Source organism: Triturus cristatus, chromosome 4_2, assembly GCF_964204655.1.
Source record: "Triturus cristatus chromosome 4_2, aTriCri1.1, whole genome shotgun sequence".
NCBI lineage: Eukaryota > Metazoa > Chordata > Amphibia > Caudata > Salamandridae > Triturus > Triturus cristatus.
Window position 1 is genome coordinate 467,463,908 of NC_140586.1, and position 21,605 is coordinate 467,485,512.

The 21,605-nt window shown below is 41.4% G+C and overlaps 1 protein-coding gene across 4 annotated transcripts in view; it reads left to right on the forward strand.

Annotated features, from left to right (window-relative positions):
- The window catches only part of LOC146834561 (vitellogenin-1-like), a 977,187-nt gene that overhangs the window by 205,644 nt on the left and 749,938 nt on the right, over nt 1–21,605 (forward strand). For all 4 annotated transcript variants that reach the window (XM_085601961.1, XM_085601964.1, XM_085601963.1 and 1 more), the window contains 2 exons: nt 3,117–3,282; nt 19,070–19,195. In XM_085601961.1, the coding sequence (XP_085458087.1) occupies nt 3,117–3,282; nt 19,070–19,195 (292 nt within the window). The remainder of the gene's footprint in view (nt 1–3,116; nt 3,283–19,069; nt 19,196–21,605) is intronic.

A 21,605-nucleotide genomic window follows, 5' to 3' on the forward strand; every position in this document is an offset into this window, starting at 1 on the left:
AGTGCAATCCTACGGGTGCAGATCAGGGTTCCAGCATGGCATTCCTTCCTCTCCGTGTTGGTTCAGGCAGTGATTTAAGTTGCCGGGCAACACTCCCATGTTTATTTACAGTTCCTGGGTGACAAGCAGGGGTCACCCCATGCCAATCGGGTGCCAGGTGCCACCCTCAGGTATAACACTTCTTCCATAGTGTGGCAAATTCTTGACCCAGAAATCACTATTCTTCCAAAAAGGAGAAACTCTCTCTTGGAGGTTAAGTTCTAGCTAAGCCGTCTCACTGGCATGACTAAGCTTCCCTTACACTCCCCTTCCAGCCCTTCTCTTAATCTAATTACAGGGGCTCTTGTCTGGCTGGTGAGTGCAGGATGTGGGGGTGACCTCGTGCTGCCCTAAAATGTAATTCCCTCTTTGAAGACCACTTTGGCTATTCCACCCCTATCTTGTCTTTTGCTGTGTATCTGCAGATCTCCTTCTATAGAATGTCCTTTTTCTCACGTCAGGCCACTTCACACCTCATCAAGGCAACTTGGCTGAGCCTGGCAGAGGCTGGCCAATCATAGAAGGGCTGTTGGAAGACTGGATTTTGAGTAATCAGAAAAGCAAGTTTTTTTTACTTCTTTTTCTGTGATAGTTATAATAAATCTAACCGTGGCAAGTTGTTGGATTCATTCTAACTATCATTTCGATACTTTGAAGTATATATTTTCAGCTCCTTTCTCTCAATAGTTATACTTTATGAAAGTATTCCCATGTTAGCCTGTGGAGCCATTGTGCTACAATTGGGAAAAACGAAATTGGTAGTTTTCCTCTCACCAGGGCATATAAACGATTGTTTAGAATGTACCTGCTTATAGCTATAAGTCATCCTACCCCTGGGGCACCTAGGGAGACCTTAGGGGTGACTTATATTTTTAAAAAAAGGTAGTTTGAGACTTTGGAAGTACCTTTAATTTCAAAGACGAAATTGGATGTAACTTTATTTTAAAAGCAGCCTGCAAGGGAGTGCTGACTTTTATAATGACAGTGTGCATTTCAGTGCATTACATCTACTGGGCCTCTAAACCTTCATGCCTTACCATATAGTAGCCTTACAATGCTCTGCTCAAGGCGCCCAGAGCAGAAATCTTGTGAGGTGGATGCGCTAATTTTGAAATGGCCTAAGAAACATTTCTGCTTTTCCTCTGATACGTAGAATATTAATAAAGATTTGGTAGGAGAAAACACACATAATTTTGGTTCTTCCTTTTTGGCCCAGTAGAACCTATTTTCCTCTTCTAAAAGAGATGTCACTTTAACCTCCTTCTGTAGTTTCTTGCTATCCTGCCTCTCTGAAATTAAACAACCTAGCTTTGCCTGTTCAACTCCGTTTTTTGGTCTGAAGGCGGAAACATTGAATCTTGTAGAAAAGGGGCTGCCTTCATGATTCTTTGAGCTAGTCCATTACTCAACAGACCTTCTACTCTATGTCCTATTCTAGACATTAGTCGACATATGATCTTTGGTGCTCTATGAAAAAGGCTGATGTTTTAGAGGCCTACATTTTCAAACTTTTTTCTGTCACTCGCCCTTTTTGTTCTACTACACTTCTTTTTGCTCTTCCATTGGTTTGAATTGGTTTGAAGTGTTTACTGTGCTTTCCTTTTGAGCCTCTTGATACGGCTGATTTGAAGTTTCTGTTTCTATCCTTCAAAGTTAGCTTTTTAGTAGAAATCACCTCAGGCCGAAGGTTAGGTGATCTTTTGGCTCTGTTGTGTCATCCTCCCTTTTAGATATTTTTTGGTGATGCTGTCCGTTTCATAACTGATACTTCTTTTCTGACTAAAGTTAATCAAAGTTTTATGTTTCTGAAGAGGTCATTCCCCCTGTTTTCTTTCCTACTTTCTCATCTGATGAAGAAAGTTTACTAACTTGATATCTGGAAAAACAATTTTCTATTTTTTATCTTTGGCCTTTCTGGCAAAGGGAAGAAGGCTTCTAAAATGAGTTTCTGTGATGGATAAAAGAGACAAATTCTTTGCATATTTTAAATTGGATGATTATGCTCCAGGCATAGTTCAAGGGTGTTTTCTAGGAGTGTGGCTACTTCTTGGGCTAAATTCCTCTGGGTTTCTGTGTAAGAGATTTGTAGGTCCAGTACATGGGCCTTGAAGCTTACTTTTCATTTGAAATTACAAAATGTTCAAAATCTTCACAAAAACTTTGATCTTGGAGTGTTACAATCTGTGAAACCATGAATGTTGACTTTGTGTTTTCTTTGAAATGTTGATCACTAATAATTTGCTATTAAATCGCCCGATATATCACTGTTTGGTGTCATGAGTTTATTCTGTCAAAGGTTGCATTGGCTTTGGTAAACCTCATTTAGCGATGACTAGGATGAGAACGGCGGGCGTAGACTTAATGCCCAGATTACTTACCAGTAATCTTCAATCCTCGTAGTCCGAATCATCCTCATCCCGGTCACTATACCCTGCCCACCTTCTATGCGCCCCAGGCTTTGACATGGCTTTGGAATACAGGAAGTGCTGGGGGAATGCTTCCTTATTATAGCACACAGCTTAGGGTGAGAGGCATCAATTAAAATATTCCTGTTTTTTTTCCTGTTTTAGAGATTGGTAACACTCTTTGCTTAGTAATGACTGCAAAAAGGGCGAGTTGAACTAAGAGCCCTATATGATAGAAAAACTGAGGGTAATGAAGATTATTGGTAAGTAACAAAGCTATTATCTGGCATTAAATATCTGGTTTTGAGGTTTGGCAGTCCCCTCCTTGCCTCTTCCTGTCGGTTTCTCACACTTTCTTTTAGCATAAATTCTGTTCATTTGTTCTATTTAAGACCAGTCCTGTGTTTCCTAACCACCTAATTAATCCTTTCCATATAAACCAATTTAAAGACAAAGTTTATGAATCCATCAGGACTATTTAAAATGCTCCAGTGACTTCATTTACCATTTTAGAGTTCTGAGCAGCACAGGACAGTAGCGATTCACTCTGATAACGCATTCACATATTTGATAAAACCCCGAAGAGCCCTTTTGTATTTTTGAGGACTGTACATTTTGTTCCGCAAGAATAAAAATGCAATGAAGGTAATTCCTTCTTTTCTTTTTATGCAGACGTTGGATTTTGGACGCCGTTCCGGCAATTGGCAATCCTACGGCCCTAAAGTTCCTGAGACATTACATCGAAAGAGCCGAGCTCACTGAATCCGAAGCAGCCCAGGCGGTGCTCGTGGGCTTACATTTAATTAAAGCTGATCACGAGGCGGTGGCGGAAGCGGCGGTAAGCATTCACAGAACCTAATCTTTCTCCAACAGTTCAGTAAACCAGAGAGCTATAACAAGCAAACATCAAGCATTATGTACTATTCATTCCTTAAGCAACAGTAAAAAACACAGTTAGAATCAATAACTGCAAAATGAGTTGGGACCTGAAGTTAAAACCGGAGAGGCAATGCATAGAGCCACATACTGCGCCCAAGAAACGAAAATAGCTTAAGTATTTTTCATCGTGTTAATGGTTTGATAGTCTGTAAGCGTGGAAACCTTTTGTACTTTTTCCCTTTGAAACAGAGGCCTTGTTGTTTTCTTACAAATGTTATGTTGCAATTTGTCAGCCAGGCCGTTTAACTTTGTAGCTCTGTTCATTTTAGGCAAGGTACTGACCCATGAAATGGCACTGTAAGTAGTGCCTTACAGCATGGTGATGACCCAGAAAATGGCACTGTAAGTAGTACATAATTAAATCACAGTACAATTTCTTTGTAATTTAATAATGCAAACATAATATGTGAGTCCTGATTCTGAAATCCCTTTGTGCACCTTGGTTGCAGGAAAGGCTTTTTATAAGGAAGTAGATTTGCTTTTTGTATTCTCAAAATATGAATTTGCTCTCGCCGAGATTTACTCACATGTGATGTTACACTCTTATGCTGTGAAAGTTTGTGGAGGTTATTCCGGTCATAATGATGGAGAGCCAGCTTTCCAAGTCATCTGATGCCTTTGGAATAGGAGACGGAGAAATATTCTGCTGTGGCCACAGAATTTTTACCACTCTGCTTTACTCTTTAAGACGGAGTTCTGGACAAATTCCGCCAGTCGGTGTGGCAGAATGTTTCTCCATCGAGGCTCCAAAATATGTGAGCTGGTGAATGCAAGTGAGATTTGGCATACCCTAGAGCCACTTTTTTAATGTGGGCAGTCACCGGTGTTCACGAGCAGTCGTGGTCAGAGGGCTGCCATTCGACGAGATTTGCTGCAGCTCGAGTAGATTTTATATTGGAGTGCCAGCAAAATCAACTTGAATAGCCTCTCAATGTTGCACAACTCATGGTGCAGTTTGTGCATATTTTCAGCGCCGCTCGCCCTATCGGCTCTAAATTAGTGTGAGCTGCATATTTTTCATCCGTTGGCAGAATTCCACAGAATCTCACCGAGTTTTTCTGTACCTCCGCGGCATTCCTTTGAGTAAAACTCTACAAGTTGCCACCAACTCCACTTTAGATGTAAGTGAGCACTCACAAAAATAATGAATCATAATCATTAGGAAGGCACAATCCTGAGGGACAGTGGTAGTGTAGCTCCTGTCAAGGCCATGAGATCTGTCTCTATCCAGAGATCATTCTGTATCCAGAGTGCATCCAGAGAACATCCTTAACCTGTTGAGTGCTCATGACGGGCTCAGCTCGTCATGAGTCACAGTGGAGCTGTGCTCATGACGAGCTGAGCTCGTAATAACGGTCGTGGCCCGCCCACGCGTGATTAATTCCCCGCCTGTGCGGGAGAATTAATCAGTGGGCTGGGTCGTGACGAGCTCAGCTCGTCATGAGCACAGCGCCACTGTGAGTCATGATGAGCTGAGCTCGTCACAAGCACAGCGGCGCCGCGGCCCCCCCACCCCCCGCACCGCGGGGGAATTACCCTTGCAAGGGAAGGGTTAAAACGTATTCTACATTATATGCATCTTTAAGTGCACCCATGTAACACTTTTAACATCAACAATGCCTTTGAGAAGAAAGGAAATTGGAAATTGCAAAGGAATTCCAGTAATACTTTTCGAATTCTCTGTGAATTTAATAAAAACGTAAATGTAAATGTTATGTTAGGAGTAAACATAGGAGAGTACATTTTCAACTCTTTATCAGAACTGGGACTTTAGAAGGGTTTATTTGTGTTTAGCAAAAAAGGCTCTACTGTTTAATAAGGGTAGATTTCTTGTGCAATTGCTGCGTGCAGAACAGGGTTGAAGGGTACTCCTATACTACAAAGACTAAACAGAATGCTGTGAGATACTGCAGCCTAAGATGCTGCTTTATTTTGTTCGAGCCAGAAACAGCAGTCCAGCATTGTCAGTGCTTTCTCACAGATGTGAATCATCAGTGAGCAGATGTATAAAAGCTTTAACATTTTGTCTTCAAATGATAGTCTGGTAATGATGCTCCCTATGAATCCTTTTTTAGGTCTCGGCTGCGAAGGCTGCGCTTGCGCAGTCTCGCTCCGAGATTTAATGACTCTGAGAAGAGGGGCTTGCACCCGCCCCTCTTCTCCCCTGTTCTCCATTGGCTGGCCTAGTAAATGCTGGCCAGCCATTGGAGAAGAGGTCCCGTCACTCCAATCATGCCCCGTCCTTTTCGGATCGGGGGGCGTGTTTTTTAAAGAAAGTCTCATTCTCTCCTCCAGCCAATGGCTGGAGGAGAGAAAAGACAAACACGCCCCCGAATCCGAAAACGACGCTGCGTTTCTCCGAGGCATATTTGCTCTGCCTCGGAGAAAGGCGGCGGTGTTCCTGGCGTCCTCTCCCCCTGCTGTTGGCTCCACACATGAAAATAGATTAATTACGCAAATCTTACCTGCACTCAAACGCGCGCTTGCAACTCCGAGGAGGTTCATTTTGCCCAGGTAAGTGAAGCGCACGCCACGGACTGCTTTCTACGAATTGGCCAGCACCCTGAAATGGAAACCATTTCAAGCTCAACACGTAAGCCTGGGCGGAATGAAAATCCACATCTGCGGATTCATCAGAAACTTTCCCATGTAAATAACTGATGTTACTATGACCCAGTATGACCCAGTATGTGGTACTCAACTAACCAACTTCGAAAGGCTAGAATGCTCATTTTGTCTTGCTGGGATTCGAACCTGTGACCCACAGATCACTGCATTCAATTGCTAGTGCCCATTGTTGAGATCACTTGTTGAGATCACTTGAGCCATCCAGGAAGCACTGACGAAAATCTTTGCTTTTGAAGCAGGCAATTAGTTACCAACCAACCAATTCCTAGGCAAATCCAGTCAATAACAAAGGCTAGTAACTGGCCCCAATCATCGACAGTTAGCGTTCGTCTGTAACAGACAGACCTGCAGTACTTCTGGAACACAAGCCAATAATGAGTTTCACAGAATCATTATGGGAACATTTGAGACTCCAACTTAAGGAAAGCCCGTAAATCATTCTCCCGGGGGAGCAACAACCCTCCCGGGGGAGCAACAACCCTCTTTCCAGCTAAACTTATCTTCAGACCTGTGAGCAGGATGCGTGCAACAGGACAGGGCTGGTCACGTCATGCTGGCTACCGTGGTCATCTCGGCCTCAAAAATGGACTTTTTAACGGCAATTTATTTTACTATTAATGGTTTATGGTTAGTGACAGCTTCACGTTCCCGTGTTTTTCTACGTGTACAGTGAGGGTGTCCCTTGTTTGTAAGCACGCCTTCCGTCTTCCGGTGTCAGTGAGTGACATGGCGTCAGACTGGAATGTAAGCAGGCAGGCCTCTTCATGTTGACAAGGACCGCTCGCATTGCCATTACCGTGCCGGCCAAAGTAATTGCCCTTCTATGTGCGACAGGGAAAAGCGCCAGGCATTTCTAATCTTTCTAAAAAAAATAAAAAAACAAGGAATGTTCTAACAGTTTGTGGCTCAATGACGCATTTTAGCAAGACCAAGTTCACAAGGGCCCACTCTACAAAGAGCCATATATTTCAGCCTGGCAGGAGTTGTGTGTGTTAAAGTGTTTGCATATGTCCCCTTTGGCCTGCAGCAACAGGGGGCACTTTTACAACTTGTTATGCCTGAGAAGGTATGCATAAAACGTGCAGACAAGCCCCCTCCAGCCCCGCGCCATACTGAAGACATTACAGCGTTGTTGCGTCTTTGGCCCAAACACAAACAGAATTCGCACGTTTGAAGTTCCCGTCCCAAACAATATATATCGAGCTGGAGTCTCACTTCCTTCTAGGGGTTCTGCCTCCCAAGTGCGTGTGGTGTTTAAAAAAATCATTAAATTATTTCATTGAAGCACAAACTTCAGCCAAAGCAAAGCGTCTGCTGTATATATGTCACCAACCCCGCCGTCTGAGTGTCAGGCAGAGTGAGCTGAAACCACGAAAAACAAGAGCATGGCTGCATATTGTACAGATCATACCGAACATACAGGCGCAGGCATGAACCGGGACATGCGTGTGTTTTACACACGCACTCAAGTACCTCTGACGTGATGAACATGACTACATATGACACGGATCCCTGGTGTGGAAGCGATCACTTATGGGTATTGATATTACACACCTCAGAACCGCTCACCCTACAACACGTGCAGAAGAAACAGGGGCCTAGCTGCATATGACATCCACCAAACAGTACTGTGTAATGGTAAACAGGATAATGGCTCCACACGTAGACAGAGCAGACACATGACTCAGGATGCGCACAGTGAAGAACAGGGGCACATCCGAGTAAAACACAGGAAGTCCCTGTGCTTTTTAGGGTTACTGGATGACTCTGTCCTACGGGGCATTGCTTTTCGAGTCCTGCGCGTTCCTTATGCAAATTGTTGCCTTTGGCTGTACTATTCAAATGTCTTTAATTGGGCGGAAAATAAACGACAGCTCCCATAATGCACCGATCTGCTCAAATTATGGCCCGAAGAGGAAACAAGGTGTCCCGGTGACATGGGATTCTCTAGTAACAACACCAGGGGTGCACATTCCATAGGCGCACCAGGATCTATTTCCCCACACCAAGAGGGCGGCAGGCATATTGAACAGGGTCACCCCATTATGGCCCCTTTCTTCCACCTAGAAGCCTCGCCAAATTGTTTAGGCGGCTGGCTAACCCCTTCTAAAAATGCATGTAACATTAACTTTATGCAACGAAAAAATATACCGACTGTACTCACCTCCTGCAGCCGGAGGCAGTCAGGAACCCCTTGGCAAGCTGTCGGCTCTGACTGCCTGCTTAGTTGGGGGGTTGCTTTTCAGAGCCGTGCCCCTCCCACCCGGTGTACTTTCAACTAATGGGACACAGGAGGCTTCGGGGAGGGCAGGACCATTCATGGCGCTTGGTCTGGTATGTGAGCTGTGGACACACGCGCGCGAGGCAGGCCAGCAAGGGCCGGGGAGGTGGGTTAAACACCGCACACCATTATTGAACACGTGCTAAGGATCGCATTCGGCGTCACCGACCTGAGGCGTTTACTAAAACGAATTAATTCACCCATTCATAGCCCAATTAAAGAAAAATGTAACGTGCGGCAACATTTATTTAGTCATATAGACATTACCCAAAGGTTCGAGCGCTTTATGATGAAACAGAGATCGTTAGACCACCTTTTTGACCTGTCACTGGGCAGGGAATACTCCTGAAGTACACGACAAAATAAACAACTCAGCCAAAGACTCTCCACTAAACATCCGCAGACTGTTCCTATTAGTATATAGGGCTGCACCGAAGCACCGTGAGTCCTAAAAATCCCTAATAATGCAATTGGAACTGTTTACATGCACTCTGTGTTTGTCGGTGGCTTTGTGTGTGTGGCTCTGTGTGTGGGTGCAAATGCAATAGGTCTCGCATTTGAGATACATTAAGCTATTGACACTGTAAATAACAATGGCGTTTCTTTAAATGTTTTAAAAATAAAAACATAAACAAAATTAATGTCATGAGCAGTGCCAATAGCTCTAACTTTAACAATGCCGAGACCATTGCATTGTAAATGCTTGTTATAAGAGATGTGGAAAGATGGCTGTCAACTGATAAAACCCAAGACATAATCATGGCGATTCCTGAGTTTTGAATGTCAAACATTTGACACCATTACTCAATACTGACAAAAAAAGCTCGTTCATGAGGCCAAATTTGTGACAGAATTCACAGTCCAGCTCGTTTTTCGCTTTGATAAACACAACTCTAATAACATTGCCCTCTGAATACCCAAGACATGTCTTTAATTCCACTGGTACCCAATTAAATAGATGGAAAAAGTCATCTCCCAATGAAACATTGAACTCCCAAAGACTTAGAACGACTGATCCCCCACAAGGTGCATTTTCTTAAGATTTTGCAGGAGCAGGCTCATTTCTCAGATAAACATTTAAAAATGTAGTACAAAATCCTTCAGTAAATTGAACTAAGCATCATCTTTTCCGCATTATGTTACATTTATTAATGATGTTGACCTATTTGGAATAACGTAAGTTATTAGTAGATTGAGTAAGGAAATGGGAAATAAAGTTGCTCTGGAACATAATGTATTTTTAGGAGGAGAATAAAAGACTAGAACATTGGTCTCCAGGTTTAGTTAGTTAAAAGGTTTAGTTGTAAGAAACTAGGGACTAGGGACAGGTCAAAATTATTTATTTGATAAGGAATCAAAATGGAAATTGGCAATGTTTGTTTACTTAGACCATGCATAATAAACATAAAATGCAGGACACCATGTTCAGGGTGTTAGAATGCACAGATGTGTTTATAACTGCAACTTTAAAAACAACTTCAATAAAAATGCTAGAATGGAAATCAAACATAAATGTCCTGGTGCCAAATTACTGCTTTAACACTAGCCCACTCTACCTTCTTAAATCATGTATGATAGAATAACACATAGTTAGATAGAGGACCAATTATTTATAGCTCTGTCCAATGATCCATTGATTAGAACAATAAATTGGAGAACAAAATGACATCATACATGACACCCAGATTTAAAGAAACCCTGTTAGAAATTGGGTTTCTGGTTGGCAGAGGAATGCACACTGTCCAGGTAGGAGCAATAATGCTAGTCAGGGTAAGTTAAATACACACCCTAACTTAATCTGTGCTCACCCTTTGGTAATTTGGCACAGAGCAGTCATGCTTAACTTAAGAGGCAATGTGCAAAGTACTTGTGCAGCCCTTGCATTAGTAAAACTGTGAAGATACTGCAAAAAAATATAACACATCAGGTTAGAAATATAGAGCTTAATTTAATGAATAAAACAAGACCACAATGACAAAAATCCAATGTGCATAACCAGAGCTATGAATTTAAAACAAATATCTTGAAATGTAAGGCATAGAAGCATAACGCTCTAACCGGACTTATCTCGTTGCGTTAGACGGGGTAAAATCCAAATGTTCAGTCTAACCATGATGGAGCTTTGTCAGATACACCTACCAACCTTGTCCCTCTGCAAAAGTACCTTGTTTGCGTATTCGATGGAGGTCCAATGCAAGGAGCAGAGGAGGCAATGCGTTGTCATCAATCCTTGGGATTTAGGGGATGCGTCGGGTTCATGCCACACAAAATCTCTAGTCTAGTAGCTATAAGTGTTGTGTAATGCAGACGGCAAAGCACTTCCTCCGATCCCCACAGCCACTGTGATAAGTCGTCATCGAAGGAGATGAGTCTGTTCCGAGTGGTGCTAAGATGGTGATGCATGGATTTTGGCAGTTGCATCAGGAGATGGATGGCCTATCGGTCACACCTATGCTCCCTTTGTGTGTGGGGCTGTCTAAGGGAACGCACAAAGACCAGCTGTCCCCTATTCTGGACATGTATTCAGAGACAGGCAGAAGTCACCAAATGGCTAAAGTATGAAAATGCCAACTTTCTAAAAGTGGCATTTTAAGAATTACAATTTAAAATCCAACTTCACAAAAATTTTGGGTTATATGGTGATTACAGAGACATCAAAGCTGGGGGTCCCATCTCTTCCTAATTGGAAATTACATCTGTAAGATGTAATATGGTAACCTCAATGTTAACCTATGGGAAAGATAGGCCTTACCGTAGTGAGAAATTAATTTAAGAATTTTTCACTACATGGACATGTAAAACTTAAAAGTACATGTCCTACTTTTTAAATACCCTGCACTCTGCCCTTGGGGTGTCCAGGGCTGACCTCAGTGGTGACATACACATTGAAAAGGAGTGTTTGGGCCTGGCAGGAGGGTTAACTCACAAGGTCGAAATGGTAGTTTAAAACTGCACACACATGCGCTGCAATGGCAAGCCTGAGACATGTTGAAAGGACTCTGAAGTGGGTGACACAATCAGTGCTGCAAGCTCATTAGGCAAAAGACAAACAATTGATGGACGGAATGCAGAACAATTCAAAACATTCACCCCCAGTCAAGAGATCTGGGTTATATCCATCATTTTTTTGCTCACCATGCCACCCCAGTTTAGACCTGGCTATATGCAAATCAGTCTTGACCCTGTGCCTCATGGGAACAGTCCAGCCCGAACTGCCAAGACAGGTCCTCCCTGGACCGGAAACAAGCATCCTAGGACCGGTTTCGAGGTTTCACCCCTCTTCAGCCAGGATAGCTTGATTCCAGTGGCACGGTGAGCCCAGGACTCACGTCTGAGCATACCTGGCGCTCTTAGAGCGAGAAAGCAAAAGACACACAATTGATGGACGGAATGCAGAACAAATCAAAATATTCACCCCCAGTCAAGAGATCTGGGTTATATCCATCATTCTTTTGCTCACCATGCCACCCCAGTTTAGACCTGGCGATATGCAAATCAGTCTTGACCCTGTGCCTCATGGGAACAGTCCAGCCCGAACTGCCAAGCCAGGTCCTCCCTGAACCGGAAACAAGCATCCTAGGACTGGTTTCGGGGTTTCACCTCTCTTCAGCCAGGCTAGCTTGATTCCGGTGGCACAGTGAGCCCAGGACTCACGTCTGAGCATACCTGGCGCTCTTAGAGCGAGAAAGCAAAAGACACACAATTGATGGACGGAATGCAGAACAAATCAAAACATTCACCCCCAGTCAAGAGATCTGGGCTATATCCATCATTCTTTTGCTCAACATGCCACCCCAGTTTAGACCTGGCTATGTGCAAATCAGTCTTGACATTGTGCCTCATGGGAACAGTCCAGTCCAAACTGCCAAGCCAGGTCCTCCCTGGACCGGAAACAAGCATCCTAGGACCGGTTTCGGGGTTTCACCAGTCCTAGGATGCTTGTTTCCAGTCCAGGGAGGATCTGGCTTGGCAGTTCGGACTGGACTGTTCCCATGAGGTAAAGTACGGTGCGCGCTACAACAGGTTTGTAATACGCGTTTTGTAGTGTTGCTTAGGTATGGATAAGGTTTTTATTAGGTGATCCTGGGGTGACGTTTCGGTCAAAAACCATTGTTATTATGACGAAGAGCAGCACAGTCGTACTAGAATGTGTCCCCCTGGGCACACTGTTGGATCTCCTGTTGGAGACCTAGTTTGTAATACAGATTCAATTACACGTTGTATGTGGTTTCACACAATTTTATTCATAGTTTTTCTCTGTGTTTGTTTGCTCATTTATGCTTTCATTCATTAACGACTTGAAATTGAACAAAACATCTTGTAATTCAAATGTTTGTTATTTGTCCAATGCATTTCGGGTTCATTGAACCCTTCATCAGGGACATATCTGTAAAAACAATGATAATACGCAATCATAGTGAGGAGGCTAATGACAGTAAATAATCACGGTACTATCAACTGTTTTATGTTTATAAGCAAGGCTAAAATCATAATGCATTGTTGTTTTGAAGGGAGGAACTAGGAATTTGTAATATGTCGATGTTTTGCCATTTCTTGTGAAAGCGGAGGCATGGTTTATCGTGTGTAATAAAGTTTACGAAAGAATTGAATGTTCAAAAGGTGTTGCGTTTTTAACGTGATATCTACTGTGTGTGTTAGCATTGCGTGAAGTCGGGTAAAGATGTTAAATATTTTCCACACGCTTGTTGTAACGTGATATTCACAATATGTGCCGAGTTACGTAAATAACCACCTAAATGTCAAAGAGTTTTCACGCGTTTGTTACAACGTGATATTCATAGTATATGTCAAGTTACGCAAATGACTACCTAAGTGTAACGTGCGTTTGGTAAGTTTAAACGGAAAGACATAAAAACGAAACACTTACTTCAAGTTCGTAGAGAACTAGTGTGTGCTTCTTCTTATCTTGGTGTAAGTCAATAGCGTGTGTTCGAACCTTGCTATAAATAGCGTAAAGTCAAAACAAGAAAAAAATGTATCGTTGCGTCGATGTTTTCGGCGGCCATGCTGGAATTTGCATTAATGCTGTGTATATACTGGGTTCAATACGAAAAGCTTGGTTGTAACTGTGTATATTAAGTATTAATTTACCTAATATTATGGTGTGTTAGTCACCCAGTATTATGAAAAAAATTAATGTGTGTAGATGTTGCTCGTATCTGATAAACAAGTTGGTGGCCATCTTGTTTTGGGAACAATTGCTCTAGATCTAACGTGTATGGTGGCCGTGTTGTATTGGGAACAGTTGCTCTAAATCTAACATATGTAACTGTTAGCTCACTCGAACTCTACTGTGTTTGTTGGTATAAATGAATATATGTTGCTGCATTCGTAAAAGGATGCTGCTATTAGGTGTGTATTGTTAATATAGTGAATTTGGAAGAAAAGGGTAGTTTATAAAAAACAACTAAGTTGGTGGCCATCTTGTGTTGGGAACAATTATTCTGAATCTAACGTGTGTGGTAAATGTCATTCGTGGCTGTTGGCTCTTCGAATTAAACTATGTTTATTGGTGTAAATAGATGTATGTTGCTGTATTTGTAAGATTATGCTACTGTCAGGTGTGTGTAATTAATATAGTGGTTTGTAAGAAAAAAATGTTTAAAAAACATTTTTTTAGGATGACAATTTGTATGATATGCAATCTATGAATGAGTGAAGAGGTGGTGTGTCAGTTCTAACTGACGGGTTGTAGGATCATCGTCTAGATGAGTGTTTAAGACTAAGATTAGATGAACATACTGAGAATATGCATATGAAACAATAAAATAGACATACTGTACAGATGAAATAATAAAATTGACATACTATACAGATGAAATAATGATCTCTATAAATAACAAAGGTATTCCATACGGTCGTTGAGGCCATATGGTTTCAAAGAATCCATTTTCTTAATCCAAAAGTTCTCGCGTTGTAGTAAGTGTTTGTTATTGTCTCGGCCTTCTTTTTTTGTCACTGTTTCCAAAATTAGAAATTTTAGTTGGCTAATGTTGTGGTGGTTTTCGTTGAAATGAATCGCAATGTTAGATTTGGTATTGTGGGTGCGAATATTGGATTTGTGTTCATTAAGTCTTGTTTTGATTTTGCGTTCCGTTTTTCCGATATAGGCTAATCCACATGGGCATTTCAATAGATAGATCACGTTAGTGGTGTCGCAGGTGGCTGTGACAAAAAGTTTAATTTTGTGTCCTTTCCGTGGGTGTGTGATAGAGGATCCTTGAATGATGCTGTTACAATTGTTGCAGTTGTGACATGGTTGGGTGCCTTTATGACTTGTGCTGGCTGTTTCTTCTTTAACTTTCAATAATTCACCTAGATTTTTTTCCTTGTGAATGCAAAAATCGGAAGTTTATTGAAGATGTTGTTGAAGTCTTGTTCTAGTTTTAAGATGGGCCAATGTCGTTTGATGATTTTTTTAAAGTTGTTGCTTACAGTGGAATATTTAGATACTAGAACATTCCGTTCAGTCGTTTTTAAAGTTGGTTTTAGGAATAGATCACTGCGCGTTTTTTGTTGACAATGTTTTGTTGCTTGTTCAATTGTTTCATTGGGATATCCTCTTTGTTTGAAACGAGTGATCATTTCCAATATCCTCTCATTGGCCAGTTGTAGTTGTGAGACGGTGCGTTTGACTCTGAGTATTTGTGAGTATGGTAAATGGTTTTTGAGAGATTCTTGATGGAAGCTGGTGTAATGCAAAATGTTGTTGCGGTAGGTTGCTTTCCGGTGAAGGTCTGTATGTAGGATGTTATCGACATTGGTGATGGTCACATCCAGATAGGAGATGGTTTTGTCCTGTATTTCATAAGAAAATTGTATACGTTCATTGATGGAGTTTAAATCATTTAAGGCTTGTGTCAGTGTGTTTTTTGGTCCATTCCAAATGATGAAAATGTCATCAATGTAGCGAATAAACATCCTGTTATGTATGTTCCATGGGACTTTTGCGATGATATGATCTTCTTCAAATTTCTCCATGAACAGGTTGGCATACACTGGCGCTGCACAGTTGCCCATAGAAGTGCCAGTCATTTGTAGAAACCAGTCTTCTTTCCATTTGAAATAGCTCTGGAAAAGGGTAAAATGTAATAGTTCCATTAAGAAAAGTTGCATGTCTTGATTGACATTTGAATGTAGTAGGGCATGTTCGATAGCTTCTATGCCGAGGTTGTGAGGGATTGACGTGTACAGTGTTTTAACGTCAATGGTGCATAATAGGATAGTTTCTTGAGGATCAATCTGGAGTTTGTTGATTTGTGATAAGAAGTCGGTGGTGTCTTTTATGTATGTTTTCATTTTGGCAACACTTGGTTGGAGTCATTTGTCGAGGAATTGACCGATGGGTTCATGTAGACTTCCTCTTGTGGATACGATTGGTCTGAAGGGGGGGTTGTACAAGTCTTTGTGATTTTTTGGTACCATGTACAATGTGGGACTTTTGGGATTGTTCTGCATTAAAAACTTCGTGGTTTTGTCGTTGATAGTTCCGTTGTTGTGTGCTTTATCAACAATTGTTTTTGGCAGATTCAAGAATGACTCGGTTGGATTACTGTTGAGTTTGATGCAAGTAGTTTGATCCATGACGTGTTTAGTTACTTCCCTTTCATAATGAGACATATCTAGAATTACGATAGCTCCTCCTTTGTCGGCTTTTGTGCATGTTATATTGGGATTGTTGGCCAGGCTCTTAAGAATTCCAAGATCTTTTTTTGTCAGGTTACTGCTTCTTTTTTTCTCATAATTGATTTTCTTCAAATCATATTGCACGAGATTTTCAAAGGTATCAAGTGTTTTATGGCTGATGGGTGCCATAAATGTGCTGTGCGGTCTTAATCCTAGTAGTTGGTCCGGTTCATTGGCTCTTTGGTTTGGTACCACGTTGTCGAAGAAGTGTCGTAATCTGAGTTTTCTCATAAATTTGAAAAGGTTGATCTCTAGTTCAAGTTGGTTTATTGAGGATGTTGGAACGTATGAAGTAACCTTTTGAAGTAATTTGAGTTGAGATGCATTGAGGCTGTATTGAGATATGTTAATAACTAAGTTTGTTGCGTCTGTTTCTTGCCTTTGTCTTTCTTTGTCGTAGCTGTGGTACTCCTGGTGGTTGGAGCTCCTTTGTCTTTTTCCCCTCCGGGGTCGTCTCTTTCTGTTTGACCCATTTCTAAAAAAGGCTCCGCTGGAGTTGAAGTTGGTTTGGATATGTTTGATGCTGATGTTGAAGATTCTTCTTGTTGTGTTGTATGGTTTCTTGGTGTTGGTGATTGTCTAGATCCGCTGGTTGCTTCAAATCTTTGAGCTCTTGGTTTGTTGGACATGTCACAACCTGAAGATGAGGTATCAGTTTCTTGGTGATAGGGTTTGTTTTGTCTCCTGCGTGCGTATATTTCAGCCCAGCTTTATACCTCTCCAAGTTTCTAGTCGACCGTATCTCGCCGAAACTTGCGAATCTTTCTTTCGTTTATCTCCTGTGAATGTTTAGTTAGTTGTTCATTTATGTCTTCTAAGACTTTGGTCCATTCGTCCGATGATATTGAGTTGGTTAATTCATTAGTGACTGTCACTATTTCTTTCGATACTTCTTCGAGGATACTAGAAAGATTTGAGCAAAAAAATGATGGATTTAGGCCCAGAGTCCTGTACTGGGGTGACTGTATGACATTGTTCTGCATTCTGTCCATCAACTGTTGTTTTTGCATTTGTCACCCCGAGTGGGATGGGTATGCTCAGACGTGAGTCCCGTGCTCTCCATGCCACTGGAATCAAGCTATCCTGGCTGAAGAGGGGTGAAACCCCAAAACCGGTCCTAGGATGCTTGTTTTCAAGTCCAGTGAGGACCTGGCTTGCCAGTTCGGGCTAAACTGTTCCCATGAGGCACAGGGTCAAGACTCATTTGCATATGGCTGGGTTCATACTGGAATGGCATGGTGAGCAAAAGAACGATGGATTTAGGCCCAGATCTCTGTACTGGGGTGAATGTATAACATTGTTCTGCATTCTGTCCATCAACTGTTGTTTTTGCGCAAGCCCACTAGGAGCCTTTAATTTGCAGACCCTGTGCACATGTAGTGCACTTTACTGGGGACTTACAAGGGAACTAAATATGACAATTGTGGATAAGCCAATGTTACTATGTTTAAAGCAGAGGGCACTTGCACTTTAGTGATGGTTAGCAGTGGTAAAGTGCCCCACGTCCTAAAGCCAGCACAAACAAAGTCAGCAAAACAGGAGGTCAGAAGGTAAAAATAGTCAGGAATACCGGTAACTACTGCAAAAGTAAGCGCCTTGGGGTCATTGGTGTTCTGTTGCTAAATCCATCAGCAATCATAACAATGTGCACAAATGAATGTTAAGCAATGCTAAATTGGCAAAAACTAGAAATGCACAAACAGAAGCTTTTCCCTCCCTTGCCTCTCTTTAATTGTTTTCTTCTCTCAGGCCCACTCTCCTTCCCCCTTCTTCCCCTCTTCTCTGCTTAGGTTGTAGATAGAGCTGGCTGTGTGCGTCAGGTCTATCATGGCTGTCTGTGTGTGCTGCGGTCTCTAGTAAAATCTGCTAGGGCATTTACTTAAGCTGGGTGGGGTCTCTAGAGCGGGTTTGGGGCTAAGTGGTCCCAGAAGTACCGTGTGCATTGGTTGAGTCACTCAGGGATATATGCGTAACATCGGTAAGTGCGCATTCCGCTGCATTTCACACTCACGTTCTAAGGAGGCTGCTGTGTCTGCAATGCATTTTGAGAGCCGGCTCAGTGTTCCTGACAAGTCAACATGGAACGAACAACGGCAAGTACTGTCAGCACACCGGTAGCCACCGAACACGTTTGCTCCTTGGGAACGTTATCGCTCTGTTGCTAAATCCATCAGCAATCATAAAAACATGCAAATATGAATGTATGGTAATGCGTTATAGGCAAGAACTACAAATGCCCACGTTTGGCAGAAGTCTTTCGCCTCCCTCGCCTCCTCCTTCCCTTTCTTTTCACTTCTCCCAGGCCCACTCTCCCTCCCCAGCAGTACACCTGTGCTACAATGCCAATGATTTAATATTATTGTAGTATACTGTAAATGGCTAAAACTTATTGGACATTCAAACGTGAATAAACACGGTTAACTAAACATGTTAATATGCCTGTTGCAGCTTCGGTTTTCACACTAACTCAAAATAAATAGGGATGCATTCCAACAGAAATGTCAAAGAAATAAATACCATAAAACCGAAGCCCTAGTTAAGTTGTAGTTTGATGAAATTATACATACACATATTTTAAGTACTTGATTTAGAGATCCGTGGTAAGAAACACCATTCAATTTCTCAAGGAAGCACTACATTCAGCTTAGAATCCATCTAAGAATCCGTCTGCAGCATTTCCTTCATCACTCTAAGATGATAATGTTCAGAAAATTATGCCAGTAGTTTCTACTGTTTAGTTAGCATTTCATCCAATAATTGAAAATATTCATTAACCACCAAACTCTACATCAGCGAGCCTCAAGAACAAGTCCTTTATTTTTGCACAGTAATTTCATTTGAATACACACACTCTTATGATATGCTGCATTATGCACTTGTGCAGTTTCTTTCAGCAATAAAAAAACAGGGTTTCAAGACGGACAGGAATTCTTAATGAGGATTTACAGGCCAGATTCAAATAATGTGCTTAAGAAAATGCTTTTATTGATGGAATGGAGCGGTGGACATGTCACTACCTACTCTGCTTGTTCTATCAATTTAGTAAGGTTGCATTTTTCTTTATTCCCAGATGCTACTGAGTAAAGTTAATGCTCTACGCACTCCCACGCTCTACAAAGTGACAGTTCTGGCCTATGGATCCTTGCTCCAGAGGCACTGCATAAGTACGGACGTTTGCACGGAAGCTGCTCTTCAAGTATGATAGATTCATTATTATTATTATTATTATTATTAATATGTAATGACAGTGAAAATAACTTTTTGATTGCTGTGTACATGAAATATCTGCAGAATATATCGAAAAGCATGAAGTGATTTCTGGTTTCTTCAGTCAATTGCGCTATCATATGATGGACGTTCTTCCAAGCAGAATTGTGCACGAAAAATTAGCGAAGACGACACAATCAGCTATGCAGGGTAGCGCGGTGGGGCGGTGGGGCTGGGTGAGGGGGTGTTTTGACGGATGATGACGAGGGAAAAAATTATTTAATTTTCCCTCGCCATCGTCTGTCGAAAACCCCCCTCCCACCTGGCTCCACCACCCCACCGCACTTACCTGCACGAGCAGCGGCTGGACACAGTTCTACAGTTTAATCTATATATGTTCGAGAGGTGTGTCTATTTAAATTGGTGCACATTTTTTTGGACCTCATCGCGTAATCAACTCTGAATGGCTCATAACTTGCAAAGTGCCTATAACTGAGAGGAATCTTTTTTTGAGACCTTCTTTGGTTTTTTCTTTCAATGCTTACATCCTTACAAAAATAATGAATTTCGAGGTAAAAACAAGAATATTAAAATGAAAGCAGCAAATATATAACTTGACCAATGAATCATAGTATGGTTGTTCTTTGAATAAACAATTGATTTAAACTGTTCAGAAAAGCAACAGTGTGAAAGTTTCATAACAAATTAACCCAAAAGAGGTGATTTGTCTCTAAATATAACATTGATGTGTCTCTAAACAGGCATTTCATTTTCTCTTTGGTGTTCTTGTAATGGTAATCAAAGGTAAATGTTAAGTCATTTTTCACTACATGGAAATGTATAGATTTTTGTGAGATCTGTTGAGTTATAGTAGAGAACTAGCCAGAAAGATTGTGACTGAGTGAATTATTCACACCTGATTACATAAATTCTGAGTGAAATCAGTGGTAGCTTCTGCATAACAGGGTTGGCGGGGAGATAAAAAAAATCCACTTACTTGCAGGCTGGGCATCGCTGTTCGGTCCTCTTCGGTCGCCGACACGCAAGAAGCAGGAAGGACAAAGGCTCCTCTAGCCAATCACAATGCTGCTGTTAGCAGCGTCGTGACGAGTCTGAGCGCCGTGGTTCAGTGTCCAGGCGGGAACTATGAGCCTGTGAATGTTCTCCACCCAGGCTGTGCAATACAGCTGGTGGAGAACATTCAAAGTGCGCATGACTCTTTTGCCAGCCCAAGACGTTCAGTCAAACCGTCATACACACTTAACTAGTTCCCACCACTCCTGCCCTGGCTCTGCTCTGACCAGCTCAGCCCCGCCATGCACCTAAGCCAGTACGGGAAAATAAAATGATAATAACATTGCGTTATTATTATTTTATTTTTCCTTTTTAAACTGCTCATAGAGCAGTAGGGAAACACATCACTGCCTCAGTAGAGGAGCCGCCGCTGAGTGAGACATTTCTTATGAAAAAGGAATATTCATCACTAGCATATACAACACCAAAGGACGATGTGTTCCAGTGGCCTAGAACAGTGATAACATTTGGAGGTATCCAAAATTAACAGACTTTGCTCTGGGTCAATGATTTCACTTCTGTTTTTTTTGTCTGTTTCTTCTCTTTCTTCTTTGTGATGCTATGCAACAGTGGATTTCACTTTCATATGCACATTTATGTTTATTTATATTTACATTTATACTCTCATTCAAACGCACATCAACTTTTTCTATTTTGTGAAAAAATGGAAAGTTTTCACATGTAAAGTTGAAAATATCATTTTCAATGGTTCACACCTAATTGATAGTAACAACCAGCTATTATGGAACAAATTGGATTTGTACCTACGGAAGAATAAACTATCCTGAAATCTTAATGTTGGGTCTGATCCTTATATTTCGTTCTTAATATTACCACCACTTTTGAAGATTTTTTCTTTTTAGAATTTAGTGGAGCAGTCAGACATAGAGGAACAGTAACATATTTATACATGTTTCTGTGCTTTTTTTTGTTTTTATTAAAACTTTCTTTGAATTCCTAGACACTGGTTCAATGGTATCACTCCTAAGGAATAAACCTAAATCTTAACTAGTTAACACAATCACATGGCAATGTTTCTATTTCTTTTTTCTATCTTTTTGCTTATTTTCTGTTCATTGTGGAAGGGGTGGATGGATATGAAGCTATTAGGCTAAATTATATTTTTATCTTATCATACTTAGAGGTCCCACTTTTATATTTTATCACAATTCAAGACCTAGAGCTTGACCTCTGCGCTTTTTAACTGATAAGCTGTTGCTACATCAATCTCTTAATATTTTCTACAAACATTTACATCATTCTTTACCATTAATAAATGGAATTACACATCATTATTTTAGTTCAATAAACATTTAATCTGTTGT